Here is a 23,974-nt window from a genome sequence, read left to right as displayed (position 1 = left end):
TGCATGGTCCGGGTCCTACTCCACCACTATTGGCTGTTGTCCGGCCCTTGATGAAGCACAGGACTCGACCTTCCTGCCAGGTATCATATGTGTTGTACTATATCAGTAATTTAATAGGTTGTTCCTGATCGGTTTGTTCATATATGGTGTTGCCTTATTCCGGGACTTGAGAACGAGTGTTTGTTGCAGACCGGTCGTGCTCCGTGTCGATTGTGGCATGTGATTCTAATGTTGCATTGTAGCGTCTTGTGGCTTAAGCTGGGGTTCTATGGCTGATATGGAACCTAGGGTAATATCTGGACAACACAAGGATTCTTCACTGTATAAATGTTATAGAAATCATGGGGCAGAATCACACAATACATACACGAATGGTGGCATATAAAAACGAACTTTATTGTACTTTTATAAGAAGTTTACAACAGAGATTCCGTGTCAGTTCAGGACTTTACTTTCTTATACCTGTACGAATGGCACATTTTTGCAATTTTCGGTTGGTGTAAATTCAAAGAAAACCAGAGCACATCAAAAATATGAAAAAAATGAAAATATTAATTGCTTTGTCTGGAAATAAACATGATTTGGAGCTATTGCAGAGAAGACATGCTTGCCAACAAGTTGGGTGTGCCACTTAAACGTGGCACAAGATGCCGCAGAATGCCCCAGCAGGAGGGGACAGCAAAAGACTGTAAGGGAGTCGCCATGTGGCAGTCCAGTGGCAAATCTGAAGTTATGGAGTTTCTCCCAAATCTAGTTTTAAAAGGAACAAATGAAGTGATTAAAGTGGGTACGGGGGAAATAGTGGGGAAAATAAAGGATGTTCTGCTCACCCGCCAATCCTGCATCACCTTCCAGAACTGTCTATATCACACACAAACAAACATTCTATCCATTTTGGTTTAAAAAACTCATCATCTCTATTCGGCCTCCAAAGCCACATTAGAATCTTAGACATGCAAAAAGGAATGAACCAGAAAACAGGCCTGCTCCTGCTGGGCCCCCGCGCTCTGGAATAACATACAGACGCATGTTAGAAAGGCCCCATCTTCGCTGCACCCCCAGGTAGGAGCTGAAGACCCTGTTCTTCATGGAACGCCTGGTCACACATTGACCGCATGAAAGCACCCCGTCCCTTCTCTTAGACCGTCCCCTCCCATGAATCTTCCTGCCCTACACTCTCTGTATTCTCCCCCTTTTGGGAAAGTGTGCTGTTGCCTGCTAGTTTGGTTCACTCTGTAAATTCCATACATACAGATTCTAAAGCTAGCTCATTTTTTCCAAATGTGCAATGTAAAGACAATGGGCCTCATTATAAGTGTGCCGGTCCGGTAACAACAGTGCCGGTAAGCCTACTGACACCGTTTTTACCGGACCAGTACACTACAGGTCTGCTTGCCAGAGTTGCTGTGCTCGGCAGCTGGGCACCTGCCGGGCACAGCGGCCACAGTAAGCAATCCTACACGGAAATAACGGTGCCGGTGCTTCCGGGTTCCCCATTCCTATTGAGTCCTATGGGACTCAAATGGGAATGTGGATTAACATTTTCCGGCACCTGACTTCACGGACCGCCGGTGCTGAAATACCCGGTGTTTCTGTGAAGCCAGGCGCCGGAAAACTTCACAAGTCCGGGCGGCAGCATGCCGGTTTTACTGGCACGGCTACCGCCGAACTTGTAATGAGGCCCATTAATGTAATTATTTTGCTTTGGGCCCAGACTTGCCCAACTCTCGTCATGTCACCTACATAACATCACTCATCACACATCTATGGTAAAACCTTGTTGCACTTCTAATAATTGTGTTCACAGTGATATATTTTCCACAGAGTAGAATTGGTCAGTATTTTTCAAGTAAACAATACGCAATAAAAGGAAAAGGTCCAACATGAAACAGCCCAGGAACACAAAAAGATCTTCTCAATTCACTGGCGGCAGATGCTGATGGCCGGATGTTAGAAATAGATAAACGGTCTGTCCTCTACCACAGACAAACTTCACAGCACGGCAGTGGGCAAGATATCAGATCTTTATCTGTGCTTCTTTACGGGGGTCTTCTTTTCATGATGCAACTTCTGGAGACCCAGCCAAGACTGCCATAGTAGCAGACCTGGCACCACCACCCAGATGCCATTGAAAAACACCAGATAGACCCAGAGATGAAGCCAGTTCTCCGTGCTTAGGTTGGGGCTGCCCAGGAGCCAGTCGGGGCAGAATGTCATCCAGCCACCGTAGAGCTCACACACGCACAGAGTGATCTGTATGAAGTGCCTGCAACCAAAACAAAAGAGATATATTTTACACCGTGACAATACCAAATGATTACATTCCTTAATCATTACAATTCTAAGTGGGCTTCTTTGCCATTTTGAGGGTCTACAAAGAAAGCATTAACCAGTTCTTAGTATGTGTGACTGGCCAGTGCATGTCCTTTTGCTGGCATTTTAGTAGCCCATCAATGACAATCTGGCTATATTTGCTGACTATACAGCCATACAAGCTCAACATTTGGCATCCCACTGTTGGTGGCCTCCTACATAATCTCTTAGTATATTCTTTACTTAGAACCAAGCTTCACAGTATGTTTTTGAAGCAGCAGCTAGATGCTTATGCATTGGCTGCAATGTTCCTATGCGCATTGCTCACCTCGTACCATCCTATAACTTTTTGGTAGCAGTATGTTTATGAGTTTGGTATAAACTCATACAAAATAAACTGATTTCAAAAGTATCAATGTACGTATGAAATACAATATTTGTAGCACAAAATCAATTAAAATCGTTGGCGCAGTATGTGCTTAGCTTACATAAAAGAAAAGATTAATCACCTCTGCAGTAACATTAATTACCTCATCTCCCTCCTTCGTTTTCCCAATCCAGTTCCCCTTATGGAACAGCAACATGGTTGTAAAGGAATGTCCCTTTGCACTATGGGCCGAGCATACCCCTCCTCTTACTAGGAGTGCCTACATAATAACCATCCTCCTTGCTCATTCTGATAGGCTCTGTCTGTGACAGAGCCAGTGCCATTTTGTTAATAGCGCAGTGTGCCATTGTAACTATGTGCTCCGGACCTTGTGCGGCTTGCAGAAGCGGTTCTGGGATGCGGAGCTTTTAAGATTCTCTGCTTAACCGGAAACATTCACAAAATATTTTATGGAGAGTGCGAGAATTCAGAAGTCCTTCTTGAGCAGATGCTTCCCATTGTGGCACGCTTTATGACATCCTGCGAACAGATAGGTCCTCCTTATTGAAATGGCTTATAAGTTTGTGTTGTCTCTAGTCTGTGGCTGCAGTGTGGCATTTACTGATTATTGTGGATGATTCTAGAGAGAACAGGGATATGCGGCATCATGCAAGGTTTCCTCTTCCAATTCAGAGGCAAGACCTTGCAAGCATATGCATCAAACAAGGCATTCAGAGAATCCATTTGCACTTTCCCTGTGAGCCCTATTCTCTCGCTGCCTGAGACCTCAATTGAGCCCTCTATTTCCCTGAAGCAGCAACAGGTGATGATTGAGAGGACAGTTGAACACATCCTGGATAAAACCGTGTACTGTGAAGAAAGGGGATACCAAGATCAGACGAAGATTTGTTCTTAGAAAGCTAATCAAGGGGGGGGCGCTGTTGAGCAGCCGTCAAGATGGCTGCCTAGCTTGTTAGCTCTGTGTGTTGCCGCTGCATATCCGACGACATCTGCGGTCTGCTCCTTCCCTGCGCCTGGATTCCTGATCCCCTGTACCTTCCACAACTAGGGCTACGTGCCACTGCAATCTGGGCTCGGATCGGACCCCTGGAGCCGGAGTTCGGCGTGTGCGACGCCATCGGGGCTGCGGTGGCGCGCGGCTGCCCGCCACGACATTCTCCTTGGCCTGGCTTTCTCGCTGCTGCTGCCCGCCCAACCGCCCACTAGATCCGCCTGCTGGGCCCTCGGGCTCGCGCGCCCGGGCCCTGTGGGGTGTCCGCCTCGCACTGCCCGCGACCCGCACTGAGTGCGCCGTGGGTCGGGCGGCGCTCCCGCTGGCCTGGCGCTGCGGCCTGGGTTGGGCCCTTCACTGCTCTGCTCCGACCTGCCTGTGCCATACCCGAGACCGCCTCGCTGAGCCGCGCACGGACCCTCCGACGGGTGCGCCCGGTGCGGCCCTCAGCACCATACTTGGACCTGCCTCGCTCGACTGTGAGCCTGCCGGAGAACTGCAGATTCATCCCTTCGCTGACAGGGCTCCAGGTGAGGCGCTGCTCTGCCTGCTGCGCGCAGCATATGACATTATCCATCTGCCACCCCCGGCTGGAGCCTTTTTTCCGTGCTGTTCACCCCGGGTCCGCCCCCGTGGAGCGCCCATATCCGCCACCGCTGCCCTGCACCCCGGCCGGCCTCCGTTTGCACAAGACTACATGTGCCCCTCCTCAAGAGGGCCTTGATCCAGGCTCGGACATTGGACATAGAGCCTGCCCTCTCCCTGCGCTACACCGCCTGCCGACCACTCATAACTGTTCTGGTTCGGCCCTGGCTGGGCCCTGCAATTCCATTGAACATTGCCTCTACTTCCCTGCACGTCAGTGCCCACGCAGTCGCTACCTGTCCCTCTTGCTGTGCCTACTCGGATGCCGGCCCAGACACTGGCCTTCCATCAGAGTGTCGTTGCGGCTGCACCATCCTGAAGCCGCGGACCCTGCTGCCTCCACCCACGTTCCATATGTGCAATTGTGGCCTGGCGCTGTGCCTCACTGATCCGTGCTTCCCCGACTGCGGGGCTTGCGGCGCGCCTCCTTAACACGCTCGCACTGGTCCCCACTCTGAGCTCTCGACGCCCTAAGATCATCTGCTACGATGTCCAACAGATCTAGGAACATCAATAAAGCCGGGGCCATGGACAAATTCGCCAAGCCCACCCCGAGGTCCGACTCGCCCCACACGTCAGACGACCAGGTGTCCGGTATGCTCCCTGCTGAGGCACCCACCACAGACCTCGCCTCAATCGTGGAATCCATGGCTAGAAACTTTGCAGCGTTCGACGAAAAGCTCGATGACATCAATGCCAATGTGGCATCGCTCAGAGCCAAATTGGACCAGCAGGGGTCGAGAATCATGGAGGCGGAGAACAGAATTGGAACCAACGAAGACAACATAGCCACGCTCCAGGGCACAGTGTCTACCCTGGTTGCGGACATGAAGGCGGTCAGGGCCAAGTGTGATGACCTCGAATCTAGGTCGCGCAGAAATAATATACGCATCATTGGTGTCCCAGAGAATGCGCTGAGGGGCAGACTGGAACCGGCAGTCGAAAATCTTTTGAAGGAACTACTGGGCAATCCAGACATGTCACCCTTCTTCACCATTGAAAGGGCACACCGGGCGCTCTCACCGCGGCCCAAGCCTGGCGACTTCCCGAGGCCCATCATTGCGAAAGTTTTGAGCTTCAAGGACCGCAACCTAATTCTCCGCTTCGCTCGGGGAAAAGGGCGAGCTACGTATGGACTCGCAAGTGATCAGAATTTTCCCCAACTTTTCAACTGGTGTCCAGCAGGAGCGCCGCCAGTTCCCTGGAGTGAAGAAACTCCTCAGAGAAAGAAACGTTCCCTATGCCATACTTTTCCCGGCACGCTTGAAGTTCACGTTCAACAACAAGTTATATTTCTTCACTGTGCCGTCCGAAGCGGTAAAATTCATTGAGGCACATGTTCCCCTGCAACCTCCTGTCGATGACTCTATGAACAATGACTGAACTCCATGTTGATCTGTGCTATTTCTCTGCTATGACCACATACCGTTTGTTTCATACCACTGTTTGCTCGCATCCATGGTCGGATGCGCTTTGTATCCCCTCCGGTACAACGCCCCTTTATGCATGTTTAATTTTTGCCTTGTTCACACTCCTGCCATGGACCAAATGCTTTTCGCTCTGCTTAATTGATTGCATTCACTCTGGCTGCCTTTTGAACCTTTCTAAGGTCACACCTGGTTGCCGGGCTGCCGAATCACTATGTTCCTTCTGTTGACCCCCGTACTTGATTGAGCAAAACAGGGACATTTACAATATGACCGCTAACACTGTTTGCTTTGTTACGGAACCAGCTGGTTCCCAGCGTGCTACTACACGGCAATAGCGCACCCCACTGCGATTGCACTGCTCTTGGTTATGCCCATGTTGCGGGCCAGCCCCGGTTGGGCTTATTGGCAGACTGGGCCATGTTGGGGTTGGCCCTGCTCTGCATTGTCGATAGTGGGTTTTGTTTACACTGCTGAGTTTGGGTTGGTGGTGAGGGTGGAGGGTGGCTATGGGACGTTACACAAAAAAGGCAATCGAGGTCCCTCGGCACGCACGAAGGTAAACCACGTGTGCACTCCCGTCTTCGACCTTGGGAACACACACCACTGCTGGAACTGGGATGTTCACTGACATGTGCACTGTGAGTTTATATATCTGCTATTGAAATGTCCGCCGTCATAATGTCTTGGAACGTCCGCGGATTGAGCAATCACACCAAGGCTCGTAAGATCATGGCCTTTGCAAGCAGGCATGGATGCAAGGTACTACTCCAACAGGAGACACACTCCAACGCCCATATCCCGGGCACCATGGCCCCGTCATGGGGCCCCGCTAGATTCTTCACCTCTTATTCCTCCCAATCTAGGCGTGTCCTCACGATGGTACATAAATCGATCAAATTTATACTACATAAGAGCTACATAGACCCTGAGGGTCGCTACGTCATACTTCACTGCACCCTGGTGAACAAAGAATACTTACTTGTCAATACATATTGCCCCAATGTCGACTCTCCTGAGTTCTTCGATGTGGTGACCAATATACTGCTGGGCTATGTAGGTATCCAGACTATATGGGGGGGAGACATGAACCTCATTCTGGACACTGTCCTGGACAGAACTAGCACGGCCCCCCGCGCCCTATCCAGTGCTGCACGTAGGCTTCACGGCCACATGCGGACACTTAACATACGCAATGTTTGGAGGACATTACACCCCCAGGGCCGGGAGTACACTTATTATTCGTCGGTGCACGACAGCTCGTCCAGAATAGACCTGTTCTTCGTGTCCAGTGAAACCATGGGCAGAGTGGAGGGGTCCCAGATCCTCCCCCGTACTCTATCGGACCACGCTCCAGTTACTCTCTCGGTGAAGCTAAGCATGCCCATCCCAAAACTTAGCACCTGGCGATTCAAATCCGAGGCCCTCAGGGACATTGTGTTCAGAGCCGAAATTCTGGCTGACATCGAATCCTTCTTTGAGCGCAACTCTCTTCAGGGCACTTCGGCTGCGATCCGGTGGGATGCCTTTAAGGTGTATATTAGGGGAATGTCCATCTCACGGGAGGCTGGGTTACAGAAAACAATTCGCGCGGCCCTCGGCCGCTCCGAAGCCAAATTGAAGCAACTGGAGCAACAATGCTCCACAGGGGCTGACCCCGCCATACTGTCCCAAATCAGCGAGGAATTGCAAGCATTTAACGCACTCGCCACCCGTGAAATCCAGTACTTCAGCCGGCCACTGGCCGCCAGGAAATATGGCGAGGGGGATAGGCCGGGGAAGACACTGGCAGCGTTGGTGAGAGGGGAATTCGGCCGCACTCAGATCACCTCCATCAAGGATCGTTTCGACAATGTACAATGGGCGGATCAACAGATCTTGGAGGTATTCACCGAGTTCTATAGGTCACTGTATTCCCAACCTGTCGAACACACTGAACAACACATACGAGAGTTGCCTGCCCAGATTCCCACTACTGAAATATCCCCTGCCACCCGCGACCAGTTGGATTCCCCGATCATACTTGACGAGATAGTGACGGCCATCTCAAATCTGCCCAAGGGCAAGGCCCCGGGGCCTGACGGCCTCACTGCCGAGTTCTATCAAGAGCACGTGGCCATACTGGCCCCCAGACTACTCGAGGTCTGGGACGAAGCACTCCGGGTCTCCATCCTTCCTCCTTCCATGCGTGAAGCTGTTATCACGGTCCTGCTCAAGTCTGGCAAACCGGAAGACGAGTGCGGATCCTATCGACCCCTTTCCCTTATGAACCTCGACACCAAAATCTTTGCAAAGATCATAGCGAACCGTTTTCTGCCTATCATGCCACACTTAGTCCACGAGGATCAGGCAGGCTTTATCCCCGGCAGGTCCACCTCCCATAACATCAGGAGACTGTTCAACGTTTTGTCCCGTATAGATCAGGATGCCCAGGCTGTGGCGGTCACCCTGGATGCCCAGAAGGCCTTTGACATGGTCTCGTGGAGCTACATGTGGTTGGTGCTGGAGACAATGGGCGTTGGCCCAAACATGATCGGGTTTATCAAATTGCTATACGCCTCCCCTGTAGCACGTGTAAGGGCCAACTCTCTGACATCTGACCCTTTCACGCTTCTTAGGGACACCCGACAGGGTTGCCCCTTCTCCCCGATTCTCTTTGCACTCGCAATAGAGCCAATGGCGGACTATGTGCGTGCACGCCACGCCCGCAAGGGAATTAGGCTGAAAGATGACCCCGAAATAATTTCCTTATACGCGGATGATGTGCTATTGTACATCAGAGAGCCCACAACCCACATGTATCCCATACTAAGGGATATCACGCGCATCGGCACGTACTCTGGTTTCACGATCAATTATTCAAAGTCTGAGATCTTCCCGCTTACCAAATCTACCCACCGACCCACCACTGAGTATCCCCTCCGCTGGTCCCCGAACGGCATCAAATATCTAGGTGTGCAGATATCCTTAACTAAACCTACCCTACTGACCGACAATTATGGGACCGTAGCACAGTCTGCTGAGGCCAAAATGTTGAGGTGGCGCTCTCTCCCATTGTCCATGGCGGGTTGACTCTCTCTCATCAAAATGATTTTGCTCCCCAAGCTCCTTTACACTTTCGGTAACGTTCCTATATGGCCTGGGAAGGGATACTTCACCAAACTACACACACTATGCACGCAGGTCCTATGGCATTCCGGCGCAGTGCGCAAGAAGTGGACGGACATGGCGCTCCCATATAAGCAGGGGGGTCTCACAGCTCCAGACCTGGTCCTCTACTGGACCGCGGCCCAGGCCCAACATGCCACCCACTGGTACCCCGGCTCCCCGACACGGCCGCATGTCAAATTGGAGCGACTTGCGGCTATCGACACCAACATGATGTCCCTTATATTACATCATCGTTACACACCTGACTCTCCTATTGACCCTGTCGGTACGACCATTAGGGCCTGGAAACGTCTGCTGGATCCAACTTCCGAGTCCTCCCCTTACTACAAATGGCTCCCGGTGTGGGATTTCCCCAGCCTAGAACCCACACGTGACACTGCATTAGCCCAACACTGGGGGGCCCTGGGATACCAGGCACTGTCCGACTTTTACCCTGAAGGCAGATTTATAGACCCCCAAACATGGAAACATGGCCACACCAGATCCGCTTTAGAAACTCTCCAATACTATAGACTACGGGCAGCGTTTCGCACTACATGGCCCTCATTCCCAGATGAGCCCCGAGATAACCCGGCAATTGCTTACATTGCCAACTCTGGCGGCGTCGTCTCCTCACTATACAAGATCCTGCAGGAGAACGCCTATATCCCAGTTCTCCGAGCGCGGGACGATTGGGCGGGCGAACTGGGTCTAGAGATATCCGATGCTGCCTGGGGTGAAATGTGTCTACACACCAAAAAGGTCTCCCTCAACTTTCGCTTCCGCGCCATGCAGTACAAACTCCTCAACAGGCTTTACTACACCCCACGTAGGACCACGAGGTTCATCCGCACCGCGGCTGCCTTGTGCCCCCGGTGTGGTGCGGAGGAAGCTGACCATTTGCATATGTTTTGGGCCTGCAGGGAGCTGTTGGGGTTTTGGGATAGCATATTGAAAACGCTTTCCGCAATAACTGACACCGTGGTTGACCCTGACCCCCTGGCGGTTTTGTTCGGGGCCTTGAAAACCGATGGCTCCAGACGACTGGCCAAATTTCTGAATATAAGTTGCATGATCGCCAAAAAGTGTATACTCCAGAGTTGGAAATGCCCTTCTCCCCCGACCTATCACAAGTGGCTCCGCTTACTCACCTGGGCACGGAATTGTGACGGCCATCTCAAATCTGCCCAAGGGCAAGGCCCCGGGGCCTGACGGCCTCACTGCCGAGTTCTATCAAGAGCACGTGGCCATACTGGCCCCCAGACTACTCGAGGTCTGGGACGAAGCACTCCGGGTCTCCATCCTTCCTCCTTCCATGCGTGAAGCTGTTATCACGGTCCTGCTCAAGTCTGGCAAACCGGAAGACGAGTGCGGATCCTATCGACCCCTTTCCCTTATGAACCTCGACACCAAAATCTTTGCAAAGATCATAGCGAACCGTTTTCTGCCTATCATGCCACACTTAGTCCACGAGGATCAGGCAGGCTTTATCCCCGGCAGGTCCACCTCCCATAACATCAGGAGACTGTTCAACGTTTTGTCCCGTATAGATCAGGATGCCCAGGCTGTGGCGGTCACCCTGGATGCCCAGAAGGCCTTTGACATGGTCTCGTGGAGCTACATGTGGTTGGTGCTGGAGACAATGGGCGTTGGCCCAAACATGATCGGGTTTATCAAATTGCTATACGCCTCCCCTGTAGCACGTGTAAGGGCCAACTCTCTGACATCTGACCCTTTCACGCTTCTTAGGGACACCCGACAGGGTTGCCCCTTCTCCCCGATTCTCTTTGCACTCGCAATAGAGCCAATGGCGGACTATGTGCGTGCACGCCACGCCCGCAAGGGAATTAGGCTGAAAGATGACCCCGAAATAATTTCCTTATACGCGGATGATGTGCTATTGTACATCAGAGAGCCCACAACCCACATGTATCCCATACTAAGGGATATCACGCGCATCGGCACGTACTCTGGTTTCACGATCAATTATTCAAAGTCTGAGATCTTCCCGCTTACCAAATCTACCCACCGACCCACCACTGAGTATCCCCTCCGCTGGTCCCCGAACGGCATCAAATATCTAGGTGTGCAGATATCCTTAACTAAACCTACCCTACTGACCGACAATTATGGGACCGTAGCACAGTCTGCTGAGGCCAAAATGTTGAGGTGGCGCTCTCTCCCATTGTCCATGGCGGGTTGACTCTCTCTCATCAAAATGATTTTGCTCCCCAAGCTCCTTTACACTTTCGGTAACGTTCCTATATGGCCTGGGAAGGGATACTTCACCAAACTACACACACTATGCACGCAGGTCCTATGGCATTCCGGCGCAGTGCGCAAGAAGTGGACGGACATGGCGCTCCCATATAAGCAGGGGGGTCTCACAGCTCCAGACCTGGTCCTCTACTGGACCGCGGCCCAGGCCCAACATGCCACCCACTGGTACCCCGGCTCCCCGACACGGCCGCATGTCAAATTGGAGCGACTTGCGGCTATCGACACCAACATGATGTCCCTTATATTACATCATCGTTACACACCTGACTCTCCTATTGACCCTGTCGGTACGACCATTAGGGCCTGGAAACGTCTGCTGGATCCAACTTCCGAGTCCTCCCCTTACTACAAATGGCTCCCGGTGTGGGATTTCCCCAGCCTAGAACCCACACGTGACACTGCATTAGCCCAACACTGGGGGGCCCTGGGATACCAGGCACTGTCCGACTTTTACCCTGAAGGCAGATTTATAGACCCCCAAACATGGAAACATGGCCACACCAGATCCGCTTTAGAAACTCTCCAATACTATAGACTACGGGCAGCGTTTCGCACTACATGGCCCTCATTCCCAGATGAGCCCCGAGATAACCCGGCAATTGCTTACATTGCCAACTCTGGCGGCGTCGTCTCCTCACTATACAAGATCCTGCAGGAGAACGCCTATATCCCAGTTCTCCGAGCGCGGGACGATTGGGCGGGCGAACTGGGTCTAGAGATATCCGATGCTGCCTGGGGTGAAATGTGTCTACACACCAAAAAGGTCTCCCTCAACTTTCGCTTCCGCGCCATGCAGTACAAACTCCTCAACAGGCTTTACTACACCCCACGTAGGACCACGAGGTTCATCCGCACCGCGGCTGCCTTGTGCCCCCGGTGTGGTGCGGAGGAAGCTGACCATTTGCATATGTTTTGGGCCTGCAGGGAGCTGTTGGGGTTTTGGGATAGCATATTGAAAACGCTTTCCGCAATAACTGACACCGTGGTTGACCCTGACCCCCTGGCGGTTTTGTTCGGGGCCTTGAAAACCGATGGCTCCAGACGACTGGCCAAATTTCTGAATATAAGTTGCATGATCGCCAAAAAGTGTATACTCCAGAGTTGGAAATGCCCTTCTCCCCCGACCTATCACAAGTGGCTCCGCTTACTCACCTGGGCACGGAATTGTGAGGAAGATTATCTGACTACGCTCCCCGCCCAATTTCGCCCCCAAAATATTTGGGGTGAATTTAACACCTACCTTAACAACCTCAGCGAGGACACCCCTGTGTCCGGTATGTCCCCTGCCCCACCGGGCTCTGACCCCACTGGATGAAGCCCCATTGTTGCTCCTCCTCAGGTATTGCCATGTTGTATATGCTGTGATTGCTGTATCGTAATTGTTGTGCTGCTCTACGATGTAACTGCTGTATACATTTGTTGTCCTTTGTGTGTGCCTTTGTACCTCTGCCGCCAAAAATAAAAACTTTTAAAAAAAAAGAGAAAAAAAAAAGAAAAAAAAGAAAGCTAATCAAGAATGGCTTGGCCAACATCTGTCGACAATTGAGCTTTGCAGATCATAGCCGACCTATTTCTGAAAGTGTAAGCAACAGACAGTTGCAAGCTCAGGTGGTGGTTGGCTTTACAATTAGATGATGTGCGTGATGTCCTTGTTAGGAGTGGGAGGAACACAAGATTCACACAGGCTCGTATCACATGTGTATACATTGCAGGGACTTAGAAAAGAGTTGCCTAGTACTTGTAGCTGTACTCTTTGCTTTCCACTTTATCTGGCCATACTGTGGTTGCATCCAACAATACTGCTCCCCCTGACAATGTGTGAAGGTCGAGGCATCTCTGAAAGATAGTTTTACAGGGCTCCCTGTGATCAAACAGTATGCCAAGATCATAGACTTAAGTTTAAACTTTCATTTGGGGAAGTCATAACGAAAAGGGCGGATATAAAGTAGAAACTGTATTGTCCACAAAATACAATATCAGGATGCTTCTTATTCTGGATTTTAAGTGGGCCTTGCCAACTCCGGGAGGGCCCCTGTGTATCCTGGGGTCTCTGGACTTTCCGATCCCTCAAATGTCCGCCCCAGCTTTCACAGTTCAAAAGAGGTTGCGTCACACTTCCAGTCCCTTGATCGTTGCAGACTCTAGGGTTTCCTGGCCCTTCTTCTGGTGCTTGACTATTCGCAGAATATTTAGAGTTCTATACCCCAAGACAAACTTAAAAGTGTGGCCTTAGAGACCACTAAGGGGTGCGGGAGAAGATGGCCACCTAGGTTTGCAGCTCCCGCTCCCTCTGGCAAAATGGTGATGAGATCGAACAGAAATACCCGGAGAAAGTGAATCGGCACACATCCGTCGGGGGAGGACAGTAATAAGGGCAGGCGGAGTCGACAGAGAATACGCATTGGAGGAACGAAGGCTGAATAGAGAAGGCGGCAGAGCTCTCTGAAACAATATGCAGGAGAGAGGCTTCAGGCAGCCGGCCAAATGAACTACACACCAGAACTGAGCCCCACACTGGGTGAGAGGAGGACGTGCAGAGCACGGCTATAAGGTAAATAGGCAGACCAGATAGGTGTGCCCCCCGCAAGCCCTCACAATACTGAGGTCCGTTCACTGGGAAGTCGAGGTGCCACCTTGGAATAACGAGGGATGATGGCGGCAAGCAATAGAGCCAGGGCCGGGAAGAGCTGAGACGGTGGTGTGGGTTCTCTGCCGGCTGAACTGAAGGAGGAAAGCAACACAAGCAAGCAATCCGGGTGGAGAGGCTGCAGTTCAAGGTACGTCTGACCTCCCTCCCTCCCCCCGGCACCCCGATAAACACGCTAGAGGTAGTGACCTGCTGGAAGAGGACCCAGGGGTGTAGGGAACCCGGGGGGAAGGACGGAAAGGGGAAAACAACTGGTGAGGAGGACAGGCGCAGTGAGAAGCAGAACGCCGCAGGAGAAACTGAGCGGGCTTGGGTGAACTACACACACAAGACGCAATAACCTGACCGCATGGGGCCCGCAGGTACCTAACACCAGGACAAAATAGGGTGGAGACAGGAGAGGAAGGAGGCGCCACTGCCGCTGAAGCAGATCAAAAGAACCAAATAGCAGGCAAGAGCACCCGAAGTTGAAATACCGAGAGGCAAACACAAAGAGGTAGTGCAGTGAAGTGGCCCCCGTACCTAGGCCCTCTTGGCCCTAGGAATTCCGCCAATCAATGCAGAACTCCGAAAAGTGCCACAACTGCCCTAACAACATCAGCTCAACAGAACGTTAGAGGAGGAAAGGCAACAAGCAGAAAAAGGCTGGGGGCACGGCACAAATAACCGCCAGCTGCCTGGGTGCAACACAAGTAAAGCACAGAAAGGGTGAAGAGCTCGTCTAAAGCGAGGTGGAAGACGGGTGAGAGACACGCTTCAAAAGCAGGGGAGGCAGAGAATACAGACACAAAAGTGACAGAAGGAAATGACAGAGGATATACAAGAGTGACGGTGTACCATCCCTGAAACAAGCAGAGATAAAGGCAGAAACAGAACCCACTGTCTAAAGAAGAAGTACAGGAGAGGAAGCAGGAAAATAGCTCAGAGACAGGACAGGGAGGATCACAGGACACAAAAAGTCTGGGAAAAGAGCAACATTTGCAGGGGAGGCACAAGAACTGCAGAAGGCACAGAGAGACACACAGAGTAACAAGATGCAATGGCAAAGAAAGTGGGAGACCAACATGGCCAGGACTACAGAAACAGATATGTCTATATTGTCAACAAAGGAAGACACGGGACACATGCTGGCAGAGATGAAGGCCCTCAGAGGGGACATACCAGCCTCGCTAACAGACCTAGCAGGCAGAATGACCACGGTGGAAAGTAAAGTTGAAGGACTCGGCATAACCAACTGAACCCAGACATGGTCTAATTGAGACTGGACGCAAGGATGACGGAGCAGGAGCTCCAGGAAGAGGAAGTGACGCTCAAAATGGACGATTTGGAAAATAGAGAAAGGCGCAATAACATCAGGATATTAGGGCTGAAAGAATCTGCAAGAGAAACCCTGAGGTAGGTTGAAGAGAAAGTCCAGGCACTAGTACATCGACGACACTTTGACGTGGAAAGGGGTAAGGTAGTACAACTCGAAAGGGCCCACAGAGGAGGTTAGCCCTATGAGAATGGCCCCCGATCCACAGTTGCTAAATTCCTGAGCTATAAGGACAAAACGGAGGTCCTGAATAGGGCCAAGCAGCAACGGAAAGTGGAAATTGAGGGCTCTAAGGTCACAATATATCGGGACCTCGCTAACCTAACGCTCGCCAGGCGAAGAGCCTGCAGGCCCCTCACGACATGGCTCCATGAAAAAGAAATTAGATACAGGTGGGGCTACCCGTTCTCACTGCAATTCGAGGTGGAAGGGGTGGACTATTGCATAACATCGGCAGAAGAGGCGGAACAAGCCCTGGGTCACCTTACAGCGAACATGGGGGCCACACCAAGGAGCCTGCAGGGCCCACCCACAAATGGAGACCGGTCAAGACCCGCACTGGGCCCGCAAAGGAGGAGGAGAGGGCAAACAGGGAGGAAGTATATGCGACTCACCAGGCCCCCACCCCGCAAGTTGTCCATGACTCAGGAACAACGGCCGGAACAAGACCCGGGGGACAGAACGTGTGAAAGTTGAAATTGAACTACCGAGACCGGGTAGACATCTAAAGAAACGCAGAAGATTTTCTGGTGGGAGGCAGAAATCTCCGCTCCAAAGTGGCCCTCTTTGAGGGAGAGGGCGTCTCCAAGACTTGTAATCAATACACCAAGTTTGAGTTAGGAATTGTTAATAAGTTATATTCAAACATTGAAGAGGGGATAGGCTCCAGGACGGCGCACATTGGGAATACAGTGAAGGGACCCCAGATTAAGAAGGTTGTTGAAAATGAAGGTCCCTGTTAGGCAGAAACCTGTGCAGTTCCCTTGGGGAACACTGCAAAAGATTTAAGACTACAGGTAGAGCAGTAAACCCCTTTGGTAGCAGTCTGTACCACCCAGATTTACCTGGTAGCTGTGGCTGAGCAGTCAGACTTCTCTCAAGAAGAGTTAGGCAGTATGTAAAGTATACACAATATGTACCAAAACACAATAGCACAAGCAAACACTGACCAGAGCTTGGTTTCAAAAGTATATAGTTATTTATTTAAAATACACATAAGTTAAAAACACTCTAGCAAAAATATAGTAAAAGTACTTCAACACAGTTATAATGAAAGTAGATTCAATCCTTTCTCCTATCTAGACAACTCTAGGTAAAACACCACTTAATTAAAACAGAGGTGAGTGCTTAACGTTAGATGACACTCTAGTAGTTTCCAAGAAAGGGAGAGAAAAAGTAGAAATGGGTTAGACACACCACTCTAAGGTCCAGAGCACTTGCAATAGGCTTACAGAAGAATAAAGTCACAGGTGAGCAAAAGTCACTAGGCAGGGCCCACTCTTAGAGTAGCCGGAGCGAAAATGTGCCCAAGATCACACTGTTAGTTAGAGATTCAAAGTCTTGCAAAGAGTCAAAAAGAGGTTAGAGTGGCTCAGAAAGTTTAGCCAAAGTGTCCCAGGCACTCCCAGGTTCGAAAGCCGGGGACTAAATCTACCCCGTACAGTCGGTAGCAAGGGAAGCCAGGCAGAACACAGTACCTTAAGCGGAAAGGATCCTCCAGCGGTGGCAGTTGTTCCAGGCAGTGGCAGCAGGGCTCGACGTCGGTCAGGGGAGAAGAAGTTCTCGCTGAAGAGCAGAAGAAGAGGGTCGTTGCACTGCCCGGGAAGAAACCAGCCGCGGAGTCCTCCGGTTAAAGGGTTGGTGCCGACTTTCGCGGTATGGGGGTAAAGTGTGGTATTCCGGTTGCCGGGGTGCTTGGCACAGGCAAGGCGGCCACGAGATACCTCAAAGAACGGAAAGAAGGCGAAAACTGGTTGTCCCCACCAGTCAAGGGAAGGAGCCACTCCGTTAAGAGTTCTCCTCGGTCGTCGGGAAAAAAGTGGTGAGACGGTTCAGCAGGGCTCCACCGGGTGGTGTCGTCGAAGCAGGTCGGCTCAGCTCTTCCCTCGTCGGATTCTTGGTCCTGTGGCGACTTCTGAAGTCCCAGTCCCCAAAGCCCTGCTTTTATGCAGCAAACCCCCATTCGCCCAGCCTAGCTGTCACTCAACCATGCTAAGTGGTGAGCCGGGCGGCTCACCACTTGGGCCAATCAGGACGGAGTGCGACTTGAGTTACCAAGGTAACTCAGTCCAGGGTGCCTAAATCCCCCTCCACCCCTCCTAAGTACCCCAGACAGAGTGGCACCACTTTGGAGGGCTTCTGTGGAGAAGCCCGCCAAAAGTGGAACAAAGGGCTCCACTTTGGGTCAGAGTTACAGAGGCGAACACCAACGCCATTTTAGAATCAAGTTTTGGCAAAAAGTCCCAACCGGAGTTATAAAAATAAATATATAAACCGGCGGTATGTTTAAGGCTACCGTAAATAAATAATTAAATGTGTTAGCCTAAAACAATGGGAAATCCCATAGGAAAATATTCGCGGTCGAATATAAAAAGTAGTTTCCACTGCCACCAGCCAAAACTCGATCAGGGGGGACGGAGACGTGCCCCCTCGACTAACAGACCCTGGGGCAATCGAATTGCCCCAGCCAGTACGTCCACAATATGATGGTTTGTACTGGTTCTGTTCAGGATTCAAGACTAGCAAAGTCTTTGGTGACTTTACATGCCCTGGGAGACAGTAGTCAGTCCCAGGGTATGGAGTCTATGTTGGGGAGTCCCTAGGACACCCCTGGGTCACGGCACAGAGGGTGCTGTGTGACCCACATCACAAAAATACATGAGGCCCTATGGAGTAAAAGACCCCATAGCCCATTCAACACAAGGTTTAACCAAGAAAACACACTTCAACATGTCCAAGAGTGAGGGTAAAAGAGTCTCACTCTTGGCAGGAGAAAAAAATTAAACCCCAGAAATCCAGCAAAGCTGCTGGGGGACTCACTAGGTAGGGAAATTCAGCCTAAACAGAGAATTCTCCCTAACACTCGCCCCCCCCAGACTAAGGGACAGGAGGATTTAATCCACTCCTGGATGAACCTCATACCTCTAGTCGATGATATACATCCTAGAGAGTCCATCAGCATTTTGATGGTGACACCTTGACCTATGTTCAATGGAGAACTCAAAGGTTTTCTTTTGCAAGCTAACGGACCTACAGACCCTTTGAGGAACATCAGTCTTTTTGTTATAGGGGATCTGGTTGACCAGTCCCTCAGAAGTTGGTACAACTTCTGAACCTATGTTAGGCTTTTTCAAGGGGTCCTTATAAAGGATTCCCTTAGATCTAGAGGGGCCTCCAAGGTTCCTCACCACCTCTCTTGTGGGAGCAGGTTGGGTCTTAGGCCTCTTGGTTGGAGGGGTTGGGGTTAGGCAATGCACCTGCTTCCCCTTCCTCTTAGATCTACCCTTACCTATTTTAGGAGTTTCCCCCCTAATATTAGGATTTGAGTTGGGGTCTTCAGTAGAAGGTCCAACAGTCTGAAGGTTTTTGGCCTTAGACTTTTCTTTTCTGGTTTTCCACCAGCACTGAGAATTACCAGTTCTCTCAGGTCCAGATAGGGGCCTAGTTGGTCTATCCACCTCTTCCTCAGAAGCAGGGGGAGTCAGAGACTCTGAGACTAGGGGAACAATGATGGAGCTTGGTTGGGGCTCCCATGTTCCTAGCATACTATCCGGAAAGGTGCCTGGGTTAGAGGTCAACTTACTAACACCAGGGCTTGTAGTGGGGTTCTCAGTAGAGGGTCCCACAGGCTTAGAAGGGTCCTTCAAGGTAGCCTGTCTAGCCAATTTGGTTAAGTTCTGCTTCTCCATACTGGGAGGCCTGGGGGTATGTGACACTACTCCTAGAGTTCTTAGGTCATTCCCTAACAGGACCTTCCCAGGTACCTCAGTCTGAACACTGACAGGGATCCTTACTGTCATGTTGTTACATTGAATGAGGGCTGGTAGAATAGGAACCATTTGGACAGGGCCTCCAGACATCTTAGTGGGACCTTTGGGTGCTTTGGCCACATCCTCAGGTTGAAAGAAGCTTTCATCCACTACTGTTCTGCTGGCCCCAGTGTCTCTCCTGGCAGGAGTATCCTGGCCATTGACAAGAACACTGTCCACATAATACACCTTAGAGTTAACAGGTAGGGAGTTATACACAACCCTATTCTGGGGACTAACCAGACCCATCGGCTCTAAGTTTACAGTTGCTTGAAGACCCAAGGGTTCTTCAGCAAAGAGTTCAAAGTGGGCACTAGCCATCTGTACTTCATCCTCAGGAGTGAAGGCTAAGGAGACTGTGCTGATCCCTGCAGGTTTACCCTTGCACTTGGGATCTCCTTTGATATGGTCAGTACCCTGACAGACATAGCATTGTCCAAATGCTCTCTGGAAGGGTGGCTTGTTCTGACCTCCTTCTGGCTTGTGGCCAGAAGGTACACTAGCCTGATTCGGTTTACCCTGGGGCTTACCCTGGTTATTTGGTTGTTTGTGGCCCTCTTGGGTATGGGAGGTATTAGAATTCTCTTTGGAGTCCTTTTTAGGCTGTTTCTCCCCATCCTTCCTCTGAGTTACCCCAGAATCCTTGGGAGTGGCCCTGTTGGCAACCCACAAGTCAGCAGCCCTAGCTAGCTTCCTAGGATCCAATTCCTGTGAATCAGCCAAGTGCTGTCTGAGCTCAGGAGAGCAGGCATCATAAATTGACTCCAACATAAAGAGATTTCTCATCCCCTCATAAGTGTTCACCTTGTAACCCTTAATCCATCCCTCTAAGTTTTTCAAACATTCACTCACCCAGGTAGCCCAAGGGGTACCATCATGCTTTTTGAGGCTCCTAAACCTCTTAAGATACTGGGAAGGGGTCTTCCCAAACCTAGCTATCAAAGCTAGTTTCACACATTCATAGTCCTTCCTATCCTCCTCCCCCATCTCCATTACCACATCAGTTGCAACAGGGGGAAGCCTAGAGAACAACCAGGTGAGTAAGTCATTTCCTGTGATGTTCTGGAGCCCATGATTATATTCAAACAGAGACAACCAATCCAACACATCCAACTTAGGCTCATACATACCAACCAATTCTTTAGGCATCCGGGGTCTTTTAGGACTGGAACTTCTAGAGGAGCCAGAGAGAGAAACATTCTCAACAGATAATTTCTTCATTTCTAAGTCATACTTGAGCTCCATTTCCCTTAGCCTTAGTTCTTTGTCAGTTTGAGCATTAAGTTTCTTATACTCCAATTCTAGCTTCATTTTCTCCAGTTCAAAGTACTGAGGACTAAATGTGGGACCTGGTAAAGGTCCAGTAGGCACAGCAGGTAGAGCAGGCAGAGGCCTAGGGGGGACAGTTACAACAGCCTCACCCTCCTCTTCTGACTCTTCCTCAGAAACATCAACATTTTGCTCCATGTTAACTTCAACACTGTCATCTACAGTCGCTGGAGTGGTAGGTTCCTCTGAACCATCACCCAGACTTTGGTTAGCTAACAATCTTTCAATCAGCTCCATTTTCTTGCCCTTAGTCAGGAGATCCTTATGTTTACAGAGCACTCTTAAACAATCAGCAGTTTTGGCTGCAAGGGACTCTTGACTATAGCTTTCTATAACTGACATGTTAGAGGTTTTACTTTTTCAGTGCTAAGCTTTGTGGTTAGTTGCACTAAGGTATCTAAAGCACAATAAAATGTATACTCAATACAAATCCCACCGCTGCCACCAGTGTTAGGCAGAAACCTGTGCAGTTCCCTTGGGGAACACTGCAAAAGATTTAAGACTACAGGTAGAGCAGTAAACCCCTTTGGTAGCAGTCTGTACCACCCAGATTTACCTGGTAGCTGTGGCTGAGCAGTCAGACTTCTCTCAAGAAGAGTTAGGCAGTATGTAAAGTATACACAATATGTACCAAAACAAGACCCTGGGGCAATCGAATTGCCCCAGCCAGTACGTCCACAATATGATGGTTTGTACTGGTTCTGTTCAGGATTCAAGACTAGCAAAGTCTTTGGTGACTTTACATGCCCTGGGAGACAGTAGTCAGTCCCAGGGTATGGAGTCTATGTTGGGGAGTCCCTAGGACACCCCTGGGTCACGGCACAGAGGGTGCTGTGTGACCCACATCACAAAAATACATGAGGCCCTATGGAGTAAAAGACCCCATAGCCCATTCAACACAAGGTTTAACCAAGAAAACACACTTCAACATGTCCAAGAGTGAGGGTAAAAGAGTCTCACTCTTGGCAGGAGAAAAAAATTAAACCCCAGAAATCCAGCAAAGCTGCTGGGGGACTCACTAGGTAGGGAAATTCAGCCTAAACAGAGAATTCTCCCTAACAGTCCCATAACCATGCCAAAATGTAAAAGAAGGGAAGGAGGGTATACCCGCAATGGGGAAAGGTGATGCTAGGAAGGGTCTCAGCGTGGGCACACTTAACGCAAAAGGTCTTATTTCCCCGACAAAAAGTTCCCTAGTTGTGCGGGAGTTCCGCAAAGCCTTGTTTGATGTGCACTTTCTAGAAGAAACACTTCTAATACAGGGGGAAGAGCAGGCGCTGAGAGGGGGGGGAATAGGAAAAGTCCACTGGGTGCCTGGGAACACCAAGAGGGGAGGGGTGGGTATAGTCCTCCACAGATAATGTAGGGTGCGGGAATGTGTAGCTACGCCCATGGTAGAAGGTAGACTACTGATATTGCAGGGCAACTTGGAAGGAGCTAGAATATTGATGGCGGCAGTATATGCCCCAACCAGGGACAGGAACAATTCCTACGTGAAGCATTTGATAAAATACAAGGGCTCGAGTAGGACCTATATGTCAAAGGTGGGGACCTGAACTCATGGACGAACGAAACCTGGGATAGAAAGGCGAGGACGGAAAGGTTGAACAATGGGGTGGACAAACTGGGCAGGCACTGGAGAAGCTAGGCCTTGTAGATGCATGGCGGAGTCAGCACCTACGGGAAGAGGGCTTTACCGTTTTTTCAGTGCCACACAAAACGTACACCCGGATTGACTACCTGCTCATGAACAAGGATCAGGGCACGAGGGTGATGGGTAGCAACATTAGGCCATTGGGGTGGCGATTGCGACTTTTGATGTGGAAGGGTTGCACAGAGCGGAGGGGATGTGGGATTGCAATTAAACACTCTGGGGCGACCCTATCTTTGCAGACCAGCTGGCTGCAGTGATAACAGAATACTTCAAACTCAATGATACCGGAGAAGTGAGTATGGGAGTGGTCTGGGATGCAGGGAAAGATACTTGGAGAGGTCTCCTGATCAAAGAGGGGGCAAGGAGGAAAAGGGAAAAAGGGCTGAGAGAAGAATGACTTAGGAAACAGATATTGGAGGGGGAAGAGAGGATGCATGCCACAGAAGGGGACATAGAAGGGATTAGGGAATAGGTGTTAGCTAAGAGGGCAGAACTAAAGGCATTGGGGATGGGAGAAACCCTTTGGAAACTAAAGTATCTAAACCAGAAATATTATAAAACAGGGGACAAGGTAGATTCTCTAGTAGCAGCAAGGCTGTGTTCACAGAGAGCAGAGAGATTGGTGTCTAGACTGGAAAGCACCGTAGGGAGTTATCAGGTTTTGCCTAAAGACATTGCTGAGGGATTCGCACAATATTACGAGGCGTTACACAAGTCCGAAGCCTATGGTAAGGAGAATGCAGTGGGGGAATACCTAAGAGGAGTGAAGATGAGTAAATGTACACGCCCAGAGGTGGAGCACCTAGAATGCCCAATCACGACCAAAGAAGTGCAGGCTGCGATTGAGCGTCTCCCTAAAGGAAAGGCGCCTGGAGAAGACGGCTACATGATAGGATTCTACAAAAAACATGTAGGAACTTTAGCACAAAACATGGTAAAGCTATATAACCACATTCTAGATATGAGAGAGGCACCCGCAACATTCAGCAAGGCCCTGATATCGGTAATTTCAAAGAAAGGGAGAGACCTGGCCCAATGTTCCTCATATCGTCCAATCTCACTACTAAATGTGGATGAGAAAATATTCATGAGAATATTAGCGACACGATTAGAAGAGAAACTACCCTGCATAGTACACCCAGATGAAATGGGATTTATAGCAGGGTGACAAGGCCCTGATGCGAACTGGAAAACACTTGACCTCATGGAACATACTAAAGGGGAATCGGTAGAACGGGTATTGATAAGCTTGGACGCCAAGAAGGTCTTCGATAGAGTAGAGTGGGGCTTTCTCTTTGCAATACTATGGAAAATAGGGGTGGGGGACAGAATGTGCCGGGAGATCGGAGCAATTTATTCGGAAACCCACGCAAGGGTGGTGGTGAACGGGACAAGATCACGGGAATTTGAACTGGCAGAGGCACAAGGCAGGGATGCCCCATGTCTCCCTTTCTATTCGCATTGACAATGGAACCACTAGGGGAAAGGATTCGTGGGGATGACCAGTTAAAGGGGATTAAGGTAGGGGAGCAGATTCATAAGGTGAGCATGTACGCTGACGATATACTGTTATACCTTACGAATATATAGGGTTCAGTACAGAGGGTACTCAAGACACTGGAAAAATATGGGGAGGTATCGGGTTTTAAGATAAACGTCAGCAAATTTACCCTCCTCCCACTACAAGGGTTCACAGAGGAGCAAATCAGGGAGGGGGCGACCTGGGTATCCTGGTGGAAAAAGACAGCATAAAGTATCTAGGGGTGAGAATACCCAAAGACCTAAATAATCCATGTGAACGTAACTT

At 50.3% G+C, this 23,974-nt stretch overlaps 1 protein-coding gene across 1 annotated transcript in view; it reads right to left on the bottom strand.

Annotated features, from left to right (window-relative positions):
• Positions 1 to 375: 375 nt before the first annotated feature.
• EBPL (EBP like) overlaps positions 376 to 23,974 on the bottom strand; it is a 313,408-nt gene continuing 289,809 nt past the window's right edge. The window contains exon 4 of the mRNA XM_069639930.1: positions 376 to 2,266. Within this exon, the coding sequence (XP_069496031.1) occupies positions 2,026 to 2,266 (241 nt within the window). The 3' untranslated portion in view covers positions 376 to 2,025. The remainder of the gene's footprint in view (positions 2,267 to 23,974) is intronic.

This window comes from Ambystoma mexicanum, chromosome 7q, assembly GCF_040938575.1.
Source record: "Ambystoma mexicanum isolate Mex_15411 chromosome 7q, UKY_AmexF1_1, whole genome shotgun sequence".
Lineage (NCBI taxonomy): Eukaryota > Metazoa > Chordata > Amphibia > Caudata > Ambystomatidae > Ambystoma > Ambystoma mexicanum.
Note: the sequence above shows the minus strand (reverse complement) of the source record. Positions and strands in the feature narration are given on the sequence as shown.